Source organism: Periplaneta americana, chromosome 10 (assembly GCF_040183065.1).
Source record: "Periplaneta americana isolate PAMFEO1 chromosome 10, P.americana_PAMFEO1_priV1, whole genome shotgun sequence".
NCBI lineage: Eukaryota > Metazoa > Arthropoda > Insecta > Blattodea > Blattidae > Periplaneta > Periplaneta americana.
Genome location: NC_091126.1, coordinates 2,983,935 through 3,003,156, shown reverse-complemented (window position 1 = coordinate 3,003,156; position 19,222 = coordinate 2,983,935). Strand labels below are relative to the sequence as shown.

The following is a 19,222-nucleotide window of genomic DNA, read 5'->3' as shown; positions in this document are numbered from 1 at the left end:
AACATCAGTAAGACTTGCTTATGATGAATTTTTTAAAACCTTCAGTTATTGTTATGAGCAGCATTGCCTGAAATCAAAATAAAACTTAAACAGAGTACAAAAAACTGCATCACCACAGGGATAAGGAACTCTGGAAAAAGCCGAAGTTTTTATGAATTTTTTATATAACAACTATTATGACATTATACCTTGGTTAATGACTAGTTTCAGCTTGATATTAATCAACTTCAGATTTCTAGTGAGGTCCTGTGCTTGTTTTAGTTTTCATCCCTTTGTGCCTTGGTGTGGGTAAGTTTATGATTAGTAGTGCTGTGTTAAACAGTGTGTTCATTCTGAAATTTAGTTGTGTATTGAATATGTGCTATGTATGTTTTTTTGTATGTTTGTATATTATTTCGTACCAGTATTGTTCTAGTGTATTCAGTTTCTGGCTTTTCGTCTCAGCATGTAGGATTCTATGCTGCTGTAATTGTGGTTGTGTTCTGCATATGTGGAAGTATTGTGTGATTTGGTTATGGTTGTGATGTATTCCTTGTATCGTGTTTGAAATGATCTACCAGTTTGTCTGATGTAGAAGTTGTTACAAGTATTGTACGTTAATTTGTAAACTCCTATTGCACACTGTGTGATCAACAGGAAGTCATCTCAGTCATTGCCCATTGTTATCCAGCACTTCTGAATAGGACCAATATTGGTAAGCCAGAAAACAAATGGGTTAATGAAGATTTTTTCAACTTACCCAGGTGTTGGAAGAAAAAAAAAAGACTTATGTTACTGTTGATAAAAAAACTCACTAATAAGAACTAATTTATATTTCAACAATGAACATGCGAAACCTTATTCCATCCATGATAAGCCTCTATGTAACTCTAAGAACTTCGTTATAATAAAATAAAAAAAAAAAAAACTACAGATATTTTTGTGTTCATCTAGATTTACGAGAGAAGTCGAACACCTGTTGCTTTTACTTTCGACAACAAATAGGTTAGACACAAGTACTAACAAGTAAGTAATGCACGGGAAGCTCACTTACCTATCATATGAAAATGCAGTTCGATTTTACTGTCCTTGGCCCTGGTTGATTCTACAGCATATAGTGCCTCGTGGTTTGTGTTCACCACTGGAATGTTTTCATTACGCAAATTACGATCTTCAATCTGTAAAAATAAACAAATGAATTGGTTATTGTTAAAAAGTATTAAGTAATTTCTTTCCATATTGTAATAATCAAAGAAAACTGCTCTATTAGCTCAATAATTTTAAAGTTATGTTTAAGTATCACTCACCATGACAATACTAACCTAGAAAGTATAATTGGTTTGTTTCATCCTCTATTAAAACTTGCGAAATCCATCAAAATGCCCATTTCGTCAAGAACTGACTTACAATTAGTGCCTTTAACAATGACTGATTCAAATACAAGAGACTATTGATACCGTACACAGGAAATATTCCACTGCTCAGTAACCTCCATTACCCTCAGTTGTAGTGTGCTGTTCATTTTTCTATCTAAGAATGTTTATTTTCAGGCATCAAACATAAACTGTGTTTTTTCTAATTTCAAGAGAATATTGTCCTAGTATAATTGTTTCAATCATAAAAATAATTATACTATTTTTAAATGTATTACTGTACTTGGAGGACTAACACCTGTACTGTCCTTACCTCTACCATCTTTCAGAAATATGTTTAAGTACATACAATTACATAAATTTCCACATACACAACTCTTCTAGACTTCATTTACTCTTGCCTTGTGTAAACATTTTTCTGATAGGTCAGACAGGGCACTATTGTATTGTAACATTTATATTTCAACAACAATGTGGTATTTATTTCCACAACAACCACACACCCGTCAACAATGGGTATTCCACTCAACACTCAACACAGTAGTCGTTATTGCACTCCACAGAACGACAATGACTATTCACGTTTATTATTGAGGAGAACAACAATGTACTCCTAATCTCAACTAATGTTCACAAAGCACTATGTACAGCTGTCAAAAAAAAAAAGTGGCCGCACTCGTGAACAGCGAATATTTTCAAAGTCCACTTCGGGTCACGGCAATGTTACACGATGCATGTGCTTGTACAAGCAGTTCCCGAACTATGAAAGTGTTCCATGTCTGCGCCTCGTAGACCAGCGGTAGAGTGCTTGTTTAATGATTCAAAGGTTGTGGGTTCGGGCCTTCTTCAAGTTTTCATTTTATTTTTTAATCGTTCTTTAGCGATGTAAATGCTATTCAAATTATCATTTATATCCAGTTATCGTTCTTTATGGATATCACGTTATTTATATTTTGTTATCGTTCTTTAGAGATATGAATAAAATTCAAGTCATCATTTGTATTCTGTTATCATTTTATAACGATATGAATAACAATTATTATTATTGTATCTCCAATGGTGGTTAGCCCTATTTTACATATGCATGTTAGGGTTATAGTTTCATACACAAAAAAGATAAGCATAAAGAGAAATAGAAAAGAAAATTAAATTAGCTTACGCGATGTAAACAAAACATAAACAAACCGTAAATTAGGCATTGCGATTGCAAAATAAATATCAGATATCAATTTGAAACATACAAAAACTTTAACAACACACATACGTAACACTACTATAACACAAATATGCAGCTTTCCGTACCATACATCATAAATTAATACACAATAGTCACACAAACACAATCAAACTATAATTACGACATTGCGACGACATCAAGCATCACATAACTGACTCACATACATAACAAATCAAGCATCCGTTACAACACATACACTTCAACATAGTAACCACACTTTTAAAAGTTACAAATTTGGCTCCAAGAAGAATAAATAGGACACTGTTACTAATTACTATTCTTCTACAATTTCTTAAATACATCTGTAATAAATCTGTGAAATTCCGATATGAATAATATTCACGTTTTTTATATTGTTATCGTTCTTTAGCGATATAGATAATATTCAAGTTATCATTTATATTCTGTTTTCCTTCATTAGCACTATAAAATAATATTCAAGTTATTTATATTGTTATTGTTCTTTCGCAATATAAATAATCTGTATTTTATGTAAGTAATTATTATAACACAAATAACCATCTTTCTTTGTAAAATAGGTTATTTTATTTAGATAATTAAATAAGTATTATATAATATCTTATATTAATTAAACAAGCCGATATTTATCATTTATATTCTGTTATCGTTCTTTAGTGATACTGTATAAATAATATTCAAGTTATTTATATTGTAATCGTTCTTTAGCGATATAAATAACATAAATTTAATATTAGGTTTGGAAAAATCCAGTTGCATAATACTGCTATTAGTTTTTCTTTTTGTATTATTACATTATACTATCTTGAACCACAATAAAATGAAAAGGAGTAACGAGGAATTGAACCTGAGACGTTGACATCTAAATTTCGACGTTCGTCCTCTGAGCTACGAGGACAAAAGTGTGGAAACATTTTCGGAAAAATTGGCCCAATCACACTCTAAGATTTTCTGATGATTCGTAGAAGCTAGTCCAGGATGCGGGAGGCAAGGCTAATTGAGATTTCCCGGTCTCTGATCAGGTCAAACATCCTGATAGAATTAATATTTAACCCTTGCCGTGACTTTCAGTGAAGTCCGGAGGGCCCAATTAGTCAAATCCACTCTCCTCATCTCCACGCTTGGGCCCCCTGGAATTTAATAAGATGCGAAAGAGATAGTGGTGTGCGGAAAGCAACGGGATGTTACCGCATTTAGACCTATCCTTCCCAAGAAAAACTGCAAACATGAACAAAGGAAGCTTTTTAATAGAAGAAGAAGGATATTCTGCGGACCTCTGGAAAAAGAACTAAGGAAGAGACTAGTGAAGTGCTTTGTGTGGAGTGTGGCATTGTATGGGGAAGGAACATGGACATTACGATGAAATGAAGAGAAACGAATTGAAGCATTTGAAATGTGGATGTGGTGAAGAACGGTGCGTGTGAAGTGGACAGACAGAATAAGAAATAAAATTGTGTTTGAAAAAGTGAGTGAAGAAAGAATGATGCTGAAACTGATTAGAAAGAGAAAAAGGAATTTGTTGGGTCTCTGGTTGAAAAGAATAATAGACGACATTAGGATATGTGGATCATATGCGGAGACTAAGAGGAAGGCAGAAAATAGGAAAGATTGGAGATTGCTGGGTTTGCAATGAAAGACCTGCCCATGGACAGAACACTTATGTATGTGGGTATGTTCAGAATGCCTGGAATATCGTGTCTAAGAACAGTCGCTATTTGCAAAGACTAGTCGATTCTATGCCCACTCGACTGCAAGATGATCGAGATAAGAGGAAGATAGACTAAATATTTAATTGTGGCTCTTTGTTTTGTTTTTTGAACGCTTAATTGTTTGAATGTTTTAAGGCCGACGCCAGTAAATTTGTTTTGTTTATGCCACGAAAGATATTTTTATTGAGAATAAAATCTTTTTTCTTTCCATTTGCAGCCACAATATCATAATGATAAAGTCATGGCATAATATATTAATGAACCTGATGTTAATTACTAAAATAATCGTAAAAGAGAAAGAAGCCATTATGTATAGTTTGTCTCTCTCAAAAACATAACAAAAAAGAACATAAAAAGCACGAGGTTGTAGTCGAACGCAGGACCTCATGAATAAGAGGCCTGAACGCTACCATTACGCTATCGAATCACAGAGAGAATACTTCAATTATAACTGTAGATATCAGGCAACGTGGTCCAACAACATGTAACATCGCCTGTCTCCGAATTATAGCGAAGATACCCGAAGGGAACTTTGTTCCAGGAGAGCGGCCACTTTTTCTTTTGACAGCTGTACAAACAAAACTGTCAGTTCTCAATTCACAGTTCGCCTTGGCTAGTTCTTCTAGCTCACTCAAGTTCACGGTACGTCGAATCCAAGACTTCCAGACAACAGTCCACTGCACTTCGAACCCAAAACTTCCAGAGTCAGTTCACTGCACTTCGAACCCAAGACTTCCGGACGCGTTGCCCTCGCATGGACGCTGCCACAGTACTCACTCAAGTTCACTGTACTTCGAACCCAAGACTTTCACTGGATACGTCTCCGCTAACTAGCTTTCTCGCAGCTGACTGTCTAACTAGAGTGGCTCAACTGAAATAAACTAAACTGACACAAAGGCTGCTGGCGTGCCCCTTTTATTTACTAAATCACACTTTCTCGAATGTACTGCGTCTCGTAGCTTCTACAACAATTGGCTCGCGAGGCTTTGCGAAACTTCCCGATATTCCCCCCTGCTCCACGTCACGCCTCACCATTCCTCGCACTAGATGCGCGCGCAACTTCCCCAACATGGCGCCACAGTATGTATAATGCATTTCAGAGCGATACTTACAAAGATCAAATCTTTTGTTTACATTTTTCATAAATATTAATCATTCAGTCTGTACATGGGTATAAATAATCCATTCATTCATTCATTCATTCATTCATTCATAGTGTTCTGCCCAAGGGCAGGTCTGTCACTGCAAACCCAGCATTCTCCAGTCTTTCCCATTTCCTGCCTTCCTCTTTGTCTCCTCACATGATTCATATATCTTAATGTTGTCTATCATCTGATATCTTCTTCTGCCCCGAACTCTTCTCCTGCTCAACATTCCATCCAGTGCATCCTTCAGAAGGTAGTTTCTTCTCAACCAGTGACCCAGCCAATTCCTTTTCCTCTTTCTGATCAGTTTCAGCATCATTCTTTCTTCACCCACTCTTTCCAACACAGCTTCGTTTCTTATTCTGTCTGTCCATTTCACATGTTCCATATTTCTCCATATCCACATTTCAAATCCTCCTAGTCGTTTCTCTTCACTTCGTCGTAATGTGCATGTTTCTGATCCATACAATGCCAATCCATACAATGCCACACTCCATACAAAGCACTTCATTAGTCTCTTCCTTAGTTCTTTTTCCAGAGATTCGCAGAAGATGCTCCTTTTTCTATTAAAAGCTTTCTTTGCCATTGCTATCCTCCTTTTGACTTCCTGGCAGCAGCTCATGTTACTGCTTATAATACACCCTAAGTATCTGAAACTGTCGACTTGCTCTATTGCCTCATTTAGAATTCGCAAGTTTTCCTTCTTTATTTTTCTTCCTATGACCATGGTCATCGTCTTATTTGCATTTATCTTCATTTCATACTGCTCAAAGCTGTCATTTAGCTCCTCTAGCATATCCCTTAGTATCATCTCCTCCTTTGCTAACAAAGCCATATCATCAGCAAATCTTACGCATTTTATTCTTCCCCAAGAACCAGGCTTCAATGGCCTGCGCTGTGTGTGCTCAAAGTTATTCTGCTGAAATAATAATGTTCCTTGGGGATGATGTTCTCGGGCAGATGGAAGGAACAGATTCTCCACAATGTGTTTATATTGTGCCGAATCCAAGCGGCCATAGATCCTCTCTAAGACACCTGCCCCATCCTGAGATATCCGGCGCCAGCATCACATGCTAATACATCCCGACATGTCATGATCAGACCTGTGGCCAGACTCCCGATAGACTCCAACAGATCCGCTGTAATCAGTCGAGATGGCAGTTTCATTGGAGAAAGTGACTTTCGTCCGATCGAAACCATCATCTAGGCCGGTTACAAAGGTGAGGCAGCTTACAGCTTGTACTTCTGTCATTATTTCTTTAGTCGCTGCCCAGTAGCATCTAATATCATTATCTGTTCTCAGACAGTTAATAACCATTCATAAACAACCGGAAAGCAAGACAATGCCTTCAGTTGCCCAGCAGAGTGGAATGGGTCCTGCCCAAGGCTTCGTCCTGTCTCTTGGTTGTAACACACGGACATCCAGAACCCGACCTCCCCATGATTCTGAAAATGAGAAACTTCCAGTCTATGGCTCGCCTCTGAAGCTGAAAAGCCATTTTGGATCAGAGTAATTAGCTGAAGCCTCCGTTCTCTCCAGTCCGCCTTTGTAAAGTGGACGTGGCTCCACCACTTGGATCGACGTAATGACTGTTAATGTTTATACAGGTCTAATAATGAAGATGGTGATGATTATTATAATTATAATTATAATAATAATAATAATAATAATAATAATAATACTAATAATAATAACAACAAGATTTAACAACGGTTTTCAACCTAGTATTATTTTAACAGTTTTACAGTAAGGTATACTTTCACAACTAATGCAAAAAGCATGAAATTAATCTGAAAGTAAGGTCAAATTAATAACGAAAAGCTATTCAGTAAACGAACATGAGCAGTATAATATAATCCAGAGTACGACACTTCTACTCAATTGTTCTGATAGTTCTGTGCTATCGTGCCTGCTCGCAGACCAGGAGGTTGAGGATTCGAATCCTGGTGCAGAAGATTTTTTTTTATTATGCAGGTTACATTTCATTTACCATCGTTATATTTTACTCCAAGATTTACAAATGTTCATATACTATTAGCAAAAGACTACTTTCCTTCGCATCTTTTAAAATGCCTTGTGGCTTGCAACAATAATTGAAGTAAAAAGATTTTCAATAGCTGCCAAAGTGACCGCGTGTGTACCACCACTCTGAAGCACTGAGTGTGCACAGTATGTAATAATTGAAACTTGAAAAATTCAGGTGGTCCAAATTTTGTTTCCGAGTCTGTATAATAAGAAATACAAACCACTTTTACATCCGAAATAGGTATTAGAGAAAGTGGAGAGGTCTCTTCACAAGAACGAAGGTGATTAAGATACAGGAAACATAAGTCCCAATATGAGATAGAAAAATCGATTTCAAACGAAGACATAAATTTAAAATCTCAAAGCAAAAATATTGCCTGCTTCCAAGATATTTAATTAAGGTTTGTTGTCTGGTCTCCAATGCCAAGAATAACAATTTACTTTCCCAACCTGACTGTAGTGACGCTTCTTCCTGGTAACTGTGTTGGATTCCTCTTCCACGCTTGAAAGAATCTGATCACACAAAGTAGCCATGTCCTCCACGTGGCATGTGAGAGCATTACTACACACTTCTGCGAGTTTCTGTGTTATTTTCTCTCTCACGTTTCTCTCTATCTGCAATGATACAAATTAATTATAATAGGATTCAGCATTTAACATCAAGAAATTGTTTCGAGTAAATTTTCTAATACTTTTTAAGTTAATTCATTCTTACAAAAAAAAAAAATTGATCCCACTTTCAGAACTACTGTGATTTGCAACGAAAAACATAATTACGTTTTCACAACAGGATTGTATTAAGCAACAAGAGAATGTACACCACCACCACCGCCACCGCCACCGCCACCGCCACCGCCACCGCCACGACTCATGTAATAGTTACTATTAGTTAAAATACTTAAATTCCAAATACTTAATTTAAATTTACCCCTTCCAATTTACTGCTAATATCTGTCTTTTCAATCCATTTCGTGGGTTAGTGACGGAAAACAGTTTGCTGTATATTACAATATTTATTATTATAGCCAAAAACACAGCACATAATTTTGCTGGACCGCTTTGACATTTTCAAAATAGTAATCTAAAGGCAACACTGTATGAAAGATTGAATAAATGCGTATAAAATTACTTCTATTCGAATCTTCCAGCAGTCAGCTGTCAACACAGAGGACACACAGCTGTTGATGACAAACCTACAAGTGTTCTCGTAGTATCCGCCTGTAGCAGCACATTGCTATACGCATGGAGCCTATATGCATTTCTGGATTCCCCCATATGTGCTACATGCCCTGCCCATCTCAAACGTCTGGATTTAATGTTCCTAATTATGTCAGGTGAAGAATACAATGTGACAAGTTCTGCATTGTGTAACTTTCTCCATTCTCCTATAACTTCATCCCACTTAGCCTCAAATATTTTCCCAAGGACCTTACTCTCAAACACCCTTAACCTCTGTTCCTCTCTCAAAGTGAGAGTCCAAGTTTCACAACCATACAGAACAACCGGTAACATAACTGCTTTATAAATTATAACTTTAATATTTTTCGAAAGCAGACTGGATGACAAAAGCTTCTTAACCGAATAAATAACACGCATTTCCCATATTTATTCTGCATTTAATTTCCTCCCGAGTGTCATTTATATTTGTTACTTTTGCTCCAAGATATTTCAATATTTCCAACTCTTCAAAGGATAAATTTCCAATTTTTATATTTTCATTTCGTACAATATTCTGGTCACGAGACATAATCATATACTTTGTCTTTTTGGGATACTCAAATAAGGCTGTATGTTGATTATGTGTTACAATTGGTGTGAATGGTAATTTGGGCATGTAAGATATGAAATATATATTTAGCTAAAATTTTGCGGGCATGTGGAATGGATTTGTGTTATTTCACTTAAACAATCACAGATATTTTTTATCAATAATTAATTAGTGTTCCCGCTGCTTAATGTTTTCCTCATTACTATAACACAATCTATATACACATAAGCTATTATGATCAACAGACTGACTCATCATCGCATCTCCTTCTTGTGTGTAGGTTGCTTTTAATCCCTAGTGAAGAAATAAGACTGAGTTTTGCGAAATACGAACATTAAGTGGTATAAAAGGGGAGGTATAAATGTCAAAATTCACTGTTATATCTTTTGAACCAACAGACATGCAGCCTTGAAATTTAACAAAGGCTCTTTTCTAGAATTCGTTTAGACTTATGAGGGTTTTTCAAATTTCATCCCCTAAGAGAGGAGAGGAGAGGAGAGGAGAGGAGAGGAGAGGAGAGGAGAGGAGAGGAGAGGAGAGGAGAGGAGAGGAGAGGAGAGGAGAGGAGAGGAGAGGAGAGGAGAGGAGAGGAGAGGAGAGGAGAGGAGAGGAGAGGAGAGGAGAGGAGAGGAGAGGAGAGGAGAGGAGAGGAGAGGAGAGGAGAGGAGAGGAGAGGAGAGGAGAGGAGAGGAGAGGAGAGGAGAGGAGAGGAGAGGAGAGGAGAGGAGAGGAGAGGAGAGGAGAGGAGAGGAGAGGAGAGGAGAGGAGAGGAGAGGAGAGGAGAGGAGAGGAGAGGAGAGGAGAGGAGAGGAGAGGAGAGGAGAGGAGAGGAGAGGAGAGGAGAGGAGAGGAGAGGAGAGGAGAGGAGAGGAGAGGAGAGGAGAGGAGAGGAGAGGAGAGGAGAGGAGAGGAGAGGAGAGGAGAGGAGAGGAGAGGAGAGGAGAGGAGAGGAGAGGAGAGGAGAGGAGAGGAGAGGAGAGGAGAGGAGAGGAGAGGAGAGGAGAGGAGAGGAGAGGAGAGGGAGGGTTGAAAATTTTCAAAATTTTTTAACTTTTCGACATGGAACTTTAAAATTAAAAATGAACGTTACTTTCTACAACTACAATTTAGATATATTTCTTGAAAGATCATTCCCAAAGGTACAGCCTGATGGAGAGTAGGCAGGAGGTGAGAAGTAGCTCAATGAAATTTTATATCTACGGGTCTTTTAGGTCACAGAATACGAATATGGCATTTTTTGTGCGACTTTATTCCTTCAAAGGGTGAAAGGGGGCAGAAATTGGTGAGAAATTAAATTTGATGTGTGAGGGGTTTTCCAGATGCAAAATACTGATGTGACAATTTGTGAAAATTCAATAAGGCAGATTCAGAAATGTGAATTATATGTGAATACTGAAACATCAGGCAATGCAGATAGACATAAGCACAGTGAACACATTCACTTCCCGTTGTTCTGCAACACAGATGTGTCGATATCTTTCCTCATAATCAGCGTGTATAATAACATCGGGAGACAAAACAAACCAATTCAGACAGGCTGGGCTAAGATGCATTGTCACGTATAGAGGGGGATGTTTGCTGATATGTTTATTACACACAAAAGGAAAGAGAGAAGGACCCATATTTCATTACTATTGCCACGACTTTAGTTTTCAACCAGCTGCTAAAAGAGACAGACCATTATTATACACAGCAGTGACACATTACAAAAAAAATTTAGTATTACTGTAGGCCTATTTCCAACAAAAATTAAATCACGTGTAATATAGTAGGATATAAAAGTGTAGGCCTAATGATTCAATGTGCAAAGTTTAGAGTGCAGTTGTAATATTTCCAGTGCCGGTACTGTGCTACTGGATGCTGACAACTGTGTTGGACAAAATAATAACTTAGATATATCTAATAGGACGAGTAATGTGTGATAAGAATCTGTGCTCTTGCCAACTGGACGCACGAAGTTTCAACCAGATCTATATTTTGGATGTTTCAGAAGGGTATTCCAAAAGAACTGTTGCGCTAACATAAACGATGTTCCGAAAGTAGCACAAGGGAGTTGCCCATCTGCCAATTGCCATATGAACAGAGTCAGGAAAGGTATCCATTCCGGCTTTTGACTGGCAATTAAAATTTGAGACAATAAAAATTAAGAACTTTCCAAATATAATTCACAATTTTGAAATAAGGAAAGAAGCTCCTGGACAAGTGCTTGCTAGAAGTTCTCTGCCTTCAATATTCTTCATGGTGATGTGCCGGCAAGTTTTACAGACATAAGACCATGAGAGACAGACTTATTTATACGACAAGATACGTTGCTTTGTGCCTGAAGATAAGAAGGATATATTGTGACCAAGACTTTCATTTCTAAATTCAGAAGAAGGCAATAGATCAGCAACTCCACCTCCTTCTAGAGCTGCTGAACTTCTACTACTAAAACACGAAAGCTTCCTACTCTGAGAAAATTATCTCCTAGAAAAAGAAATCGTCCTACATGTGATTATTGAAGAATACTGGCCACAGTGATCAGACAAACGCAGAGATGAACAGCAGTGTAAATGTGTTGTTAAATGTGTCAATTTATATAAAATAAAGAGAGACAAATTGAGACTGAAAATCTGGACATTCTTGTTGATAGCAGTGCGACCAACCCAACAATAAGAAGACATTGTTGGAACATTGCGTGATTGTCCTGTTGTTGGTTTGGCGACTCTGTTATCTGTTTTTGTTGCATTTATTCATATTATTAAAACCGGGACACCATACACTTTACATTTGATTTAAAGTGCCTCCTTTACATCAGTGTCATTATTTCTTATTTTTCCCTATGTTAGTAAATCATTTCATTTCAGTTTCTTCTTTTAGCCTTTCAGCAATGACCAAATTTTGACCACACGTACCTGACTCAAGAATGCTGGATCCTCACAGATGGTACTATCACCTTCTATTGTTACTGTTCCATCTTGGGATAAAGAATTTGGTAGAACTGTCACTGAAACAAAATTTAAACACACAGTTCCTGAACATTATGTACAAACTAGACCTAATATCTGCACTCATGTGGAATACTGTGAGCGCATTTATGCAATGTTTAAATCTCAATTTCAATAATTTAGCAACTAACTACATCATTTAATAATTATGACTTCCAACAACACAGAATTCATTTAATTTCCATTCTAAATAGACAATTTTGATCATGGCAATATATATAATAGTAAATGGAAGTATACCAGAAACTATTATGCATCGTTTGAACAAGTATACATTAGGATACAAAAAACAGACTAACAAACATAAAATTTGCTATCAGATTATTCAAGAAAATCCTATCCCTTACAGTATACGTCACGATATCAATGAAAAAATTAATAAAAATCAATAATAGATAATATACAAATTGGGGCCCACCTCGAACTTCTAGTCAAGACACGTAAAAGCACAACAATCAACATTACTTTTCTTACTCAATACAATACCAAGCAAGTTTCAAAATTCATATTCAAGTTGGGGGGTCCATAGCTCCCCCAACCCCCCTGTCAAAACAGGCAAAACACACCAATCAACACAAATGTTATTACTCTCACCACATTCATGAACACAAAAAAAAAAAAAGTGGACAACGAAAACAAAAACAATATGTCAAACAAAGCATATCCCAAATAGAAAGACTGTACCTGTCAAACCACGATCCAAAACAAATAGTCCTCCATTTATTGCAGTGGCGGCTCGTGCCGGATAAATTAGGTGAAGGTCAATAGAATTCTAGGTAATTTCCTGGAATCGTTATATAGCCGTGACGTCGCAAATGCTTTTGTAACCTATATGATGGCCATATTGAATTAATGTAATATATTCGCCATTTTCTTAAGTTTTATGAAAAGCACAGCATTTAAAATAAACAAATTTTCAACATTTTCGGAAGCTACATCCCCTTAATCCCGAAGAATTCACTGTTCCAGCAAAACTTCCATACAATACATACCACAACATAATAAAACAACCACAAGTCCACATGACATAAAAAAAGACAAAATCTAACACATTTTATACAACACATCAAATTAAAAGAGTACACAAGAAATAGGACCCATAACAAAATTCAAAATCACAATCATAATCGTAAACTGTATTCATATTTTAAATCAACTTCGGAACATGCAACTTCCAATATAAGCTTACCTATCCAGTAAAATCAGTAGCTACGATTAAATCAAAGCAGTATTCTGTTGAACAGAAAACTTACACTTGAACGGAAAAGAAAGGGGCACTAGTAATTTCATCTCTTACAAATTCATTGATGCATTCATAAATACAATCAATTATTTCATTTTGAATCGTTTTAGATTTCCCAGAAAGAACAGGCCTAATTTTTTCATAGTGATTTCTAATTTTCATAGGGCCAATGAAATGAGAGCCAATAATTCTTTGAAATTCCCCCTGTTCTGTGACGAAATACTCTCATCATGACCGAGAAAAGCCAACTCCTGCTTGCTTAGAAACAATACCGTATCGATTGCGGTGTGCATTACCAGTCTATTTAAACATATGTTTTCATTAAATTGACTTACGTATAACCTATAACTTTCCTTTAGTGCATCCGCAATGGTGTTCATGTTCTTCTGCAGGGCCTTTAATTGCAAAATACATTTAATGTGTTCAGCTGAATCTGCATGGCTGTGAAGACCGTGATTGACATTTTTGAAATCGCAAAATCCAGTTGAATTCCAAGCGAGTTTCGTGTTCCCCAGAAGAAGACAAGGCCAACAATATAACTTCTCGTTATAGTGACTCCCACATAACCAGTTACAATCGGCATACCACGAATCTTGAAACTGAATATTGTATGACCGACCACCACTTTTCACTTTTTTCATAGTTATATTAATGTGACGTGTTGTTCTGCGGTATTTTAAAATATCTTGCTTATCTTCTGCACACCAACGAGAGAACGGTGTCTCCAAAAGATTACGCACTAAATCGTTTAACGGATTCATGTTTTCATCGCATTAATACACGTAGTAACACCTTCACACTTCGCTGCACTTGTCACAACAAAGAATACGTAAAGCGAAATCGTTGGTCAGCACGGGTCAAATGTACAATGTAGTTTCAAATGTTATGCCAACTTTCTTTATTACAGGGTACTCAAATTATTTCCAAATCCATACAAAACATAATATTCAAGAGGTGCTAACGTTAAAAATACCAAAATATATACGTTATATACTAAATTTAAACAATATTTAACTTCTTTACAGAATATTTTATGTTTTCTTATTTAGTTGCAAAATATTACAGTTTGCCACCCTGATCCAATGTTTGGACGAGAGAGAGATTCTGTCTTTCAAGAATAGAGAAAGGAGATGAATGCCTGCTCCGCAGGCCTTCATAATACCCTCGCAAAAGGGACCGGTAATTCATAGTAAGCAACTCGTTGTCATGGCAACCGGGTGTGTGTACTGAAGGCGAAAAGGAAAGTCTCATTCGGACTTTCAGCTGGTCTGCTAGCCACGTGGCCTGGCTGGTGAGGGGTTCGTGTGAAGTACTGCAGTGAACATTAACTGAGCGGATTAAGCCGAACAAGATATTAAAAAATAGAGCAAAATATGGTTTAGTGAAGAATTCATTTTATTTTAATTTATTGATAAAATATATTTTATTAAAGCACGAAAAAAGGGGTGAAGGTGGCCTTCATGTACTTCACTTGAATAACCGCCACTGATTTATTGCACTACTTACATCTCAAATATATGACCATAATTTGCACGGGACTCAGACACAGTAACAAATAAAGCCTCAGTACCAAAAATCACTAAACGATTCATAAAAATACTAATACCACATTAGGCATTACAAAGTAAAAACATATCGAAATACATCGCAATTACCTATCATAAACAAAAAAACAATAAAATAACGTATTGATGTAATAAACAATCATACCAACGGAACTAACAGTATTGTATAGTATACTAGACCAAGAACATTGATTACTTTCAGTTAGTACAAGAAATATACACACATAACAGTAGAAATTCTAATAAAATGAATGTTCCATTTGCAAGACTAAAGAAAATTAAATCTATTCATGTTATTAATGCAATGGAATTTTATAATAAGTTGCTTGAAAATGTTAAAACACTAGGTATAAATAATTTTATGTACAAGGTTAAAGACTAGCTTGTAAATAATAATTCATTCTACAATTTATCTGAATATTTTAATGCTCAAATTTCAATGTAAACTGTTATTATGCCAACGCCTATTACACCTTTATGTATTTTATGGCTCAATAAATTTCAATTTGAATCATTTATATTTTCTCTGTAATTCTTGTAAAATGTAAACGAAAGGATTTAGAAGTTTCGTACATTCGTTAGAACTTACATGAACAATCAGGGAAAGGATCAATGGAAGCATCAGGTGCCAACACACTGCCATCACTATCATAGGTACAGAAGTAATCACGTGGCTGGACGGCAAAAGCATATCCCTCCTCACATGTCAAGGTACAGTGAAGGGAATCAACATTTGAAGTGCAATTCACGTGTCCATTGAGCGGATCCATCGGCTCTCGACAAATATTTTCTGTAATTCAACATAAGGTCAGAAGATATTCATGACCAACTTAATAAAAAAACATTAAAATTATCGGTATATTAACAAAGAATATATCAAATAAAGTAGCTAATGACTGAGAATAAAGGTCAGAAATACAAGAAACAAATTCAAATACAAATTAGAAATTTTGGGAAAATAGAACATTTTCACTTTCACTTCAGCCTACAGAATTACTACTTTATCTAGTGTTGAACACTTCAACACCAGTGAAAGACCACAAACAAATTGCAATTAGCAATTAACAATATAATGGGATGTTATAAATTGTTTAATTACTGAATGTGGGCTTGACACCTTAGTACATGCTCATTTGTTTTCGTCTGTCCCGCAGGCATTAGTACAAATTCAGAAAATGTTCGATTTTTTTAATTTCTTTTTACATGCACAGTTCACAATATATACCATAACAAAGAATAACCTACCCTGTTGGAGGATTTAGTGAAGAGCTGTTTTCAGCACATGAGAGAGGTGATAGTAGGAGGAAGACGAATAAAGTGCATAAGATTTTCTGATGTGGCGTTGTTAGCAGAAGAGGAGATGATACTAAGGGATATGTTACTGGAGCTAAGTGATAGCTATCAACAATATGGGATGAAGATAAATGCAAATAAGATGAAGAAAAAAATCCTTATTATTTACACAAAATGTCCTCCCTTACTTTTTTTTTTTTTAATGTTAACCCTAGCTAGTAAGTGTCAACAAAAGTGAGATTCACAAAAATTACTACATTAAACGCTCTCAGTTTCTTTCCTGTGGTAATGGATTAAAGCCAAACAGCTTTTGTCATTTAGTCTGCTATCAAAAAATCTGAAAGTTAGAATTTATAAAACAGTTATATTACCAGTTGTTCTGTATGGTTGTGAAACTTGGACTCTCACTTTGAGAGAGGAACAGAGATTAAGGGTGTTTGAGAATAAGGTTCTTAGGAAAATATTTGGGGCTAAAAGGGTTGAAGTTACAGGAGAATGGAGAAAGTTACACAACACAGAACTGCACGCACTGTATTCTTCACCTGACATAATTAGGAACATTAAATCCAGACGTTTGAGATGGGCAGGGCATGTAGCATGTATGGACAAATCCAGAAATGCATATAGGGTGTTAGTTGGGAGGTCGGAGGGAAAAAGACCTTTGGGGAGGCCGAGACGTAGATGGGAGGATAATATTAAAATGAATTTGAGGGAGGTGGGATATGATGGTAGAGACTGGATTAATCTTGCACAGGATAGGGACTGGCTTATGTGAGGGCAGCAATGAACCTGCGGGTTCCTTAAAAACCAGTAAGTAAGTAAATAGTGCTCATGTGACTCAGAGTGAAAAATCTGACGGTGATGGTGATGCTGGTTGTGAAAATAACAATGATGTTCACAGCCTTCATTCTTTGCCTTGAACCATACAAGAAACAGAAATATATGCTAGGAAAGGATAAGGATAAAGATAAGAGTGTTGCAACCAGTAAGCCTACTGTCCAGACCAGGAAACAAAATATTGTTACTCGGCTGACAGATTGCTAAACATTAGAATGTTTCAATGTTATAATGACTGATTTCGTAATACCCACTGTAACAGCATGTACCAACATTTACATTGATAATGTCCAATAAATTATGCGAACAAGAGCAAATACCGGAAAACTGCTGAAATCGAGATCTGATCTTTCTTTGGTCTACTACTCATAGCTGGTTCATACATGGTGCAAAAATTAATCTACAAGACCTTTTCTCAACAGATGGATTTGGAATTGACATTTTTCACACTACTATGTCGTATAAGATTTGACAATATACATGACTGACAGCAGCACAAAGAGTTGGATAAATTAGCTCCAATAAGGGAAATATTCACAATATTCAATGAAAAGAAACTCTTACAGTCTTGCAAATTATACCACTATTGAAGAACAACTGGTTCCTTTCAGGGGTAGGTGTTCTTTTCTGGAATACTACCCAGCAAACCCGCTAAAGATGCAATTAAGATACAAATCCACTTGTATGCAAGTAAACAACCAGAGGGACCATTTAAAGTGTCAAATTCAGTCAAAGATGTTGTTTTGAGACTCTCAGAAGGCATATATGAAACGGGAAGAAACATTACAGCTGACAACTGGTTTACAAGTATATCACTTGCAAATGAGCTGCTGAAGAAAAGGCTTTCACTTGTAGGCATCATGCGCAAAAATAAACCTGAACTGCCTAATGAATTAACAGTCATAAAGGGTTGGGAAGAAAAAAGTACTTTTTTTTTGCATATTGTAACGAAATCACTTGTCTGTCCTATGTACCAATGTTGTTATGATTTCGACAATGCATCCAAATTCTGCAGATATTGATGCTTCAACTGGAGACCTCAGGAAACCTGAAGTCATAATATTCTACAATCTAACAAAAGGAGGTGCCACCTACACAGTAGCTATAAGATGGCTACTTGCATTGTTTTTCGGAATGATGGATAAAGCTGGAATAAATGCGCACGTCATTTTTGTGAGCAATAATCCAGATTCAATCATAGAGAGACAACTGGGACAGGAACTGCTGCTTCCAGTACAATGCAACCAAAATTAATTTGCTTGAAAGCAGCTAAACTCTGCAAGTAATGCACGAACATCAGGAAGGCTGACAAGTAAACGAAGTTCTTCTGCTCCAAGTGTCACAATTTTATGTGTTTAAACCATATGAAAAACATTTGTTCTAAATGCCTAAGTGAGGATTCTTCTGAAAGTGATAAAGAATACTTATTCTGAAATACTTGTACTAAATGCCTCGAAGTGGACATTTTATAAAGGTGAAAATAGCGAAAAAGACAGATGAAAAAATTACAATTACATTGGAAGACAATTGAAATAAACATTACCATATATCCAGGGTTGCCAAACGTCCCGGTTTTCCAGGATTGTCACCGCTTTTGTGTTCATTGTCCCGGTGTCCCAACAAATTCGTTCGGGATGGTCAGATGTCCCAATTTTGAGTTGGTTTACAGCTTCTTTGTATTTTAAGGTTACTACAACATATTGTATCTATTGTGTTAATTAACCGAACTTGTTGAAAACTTTAAATAGTGATATAGACGTGATATGATGATATAGAAGAGATATTGACTTATCAAAAAAAAAAAAAAAGTGCAGTTTTCAGAATCTGTAGTGTTTGATCAGTTTGTTTGCTTGAAAATCTTTGAGAGTACAAACTTGGGTGTTCATGAATGGGAAAGTGGAAAAGTTCAAGACAAGTGGCTTAAATTTTTTGAGCCTGTAAACCATACAGAACAGTGTTCAGAATTATTGGACATCTGTCAGTATATTTTCACTATACCTGCTCACAATGCAAATTTTCTCTGGTGGCAGCTAAAAATCAATTTTTGCACGATAAGCGGGTGTTTTAATTATATGTCCTGG

General features: G+C 36.3%; 1 protein-coding gene across 15 annotated transcripts in view; it reads right to left on the bottom strand.

Annotated features, from left to right (window-relative positions):
- Window positions 1-19,222, bottom strand: part of LOC138707385 (sushi, von Willebrand factor type A, EGF and pentraxin domain-containing protein 1-like) — a 376,277-nt gene that overhangs the window by 95,552 nt on the left and 261,503 nt on the right. For all 15 annotated transcript variants that reach the window (XR_011334222.1, XM_069836741.1, XM_069836728.1 and 12 more), the window contains 4 exons: window positions 15,601-15,801; window positions 12,111-12,202; window positions 7,899-8,063; window positions 1,034-1,157 (listed from right to left, as the gene is read on the bottom strand). Coding sequence is in view for 14 of the 15 variants with exons in the window: in XM_069836741.1 (XP_069692842.1) it covers window positions 1,034-1,157; window positions 7,899-8,063; window positions 12,111-12,202; window positions 15,601-15,801 (582 nt within the window). In the remaining variant the exon portion in view is untranslated. The remainder of the gene's footprint in view (window positions 1-1,033; window positions 1,158-7,898; window positions 8,064-12,110; window positions 12,203-15,600; window positions 15,802-19,222) is intronic.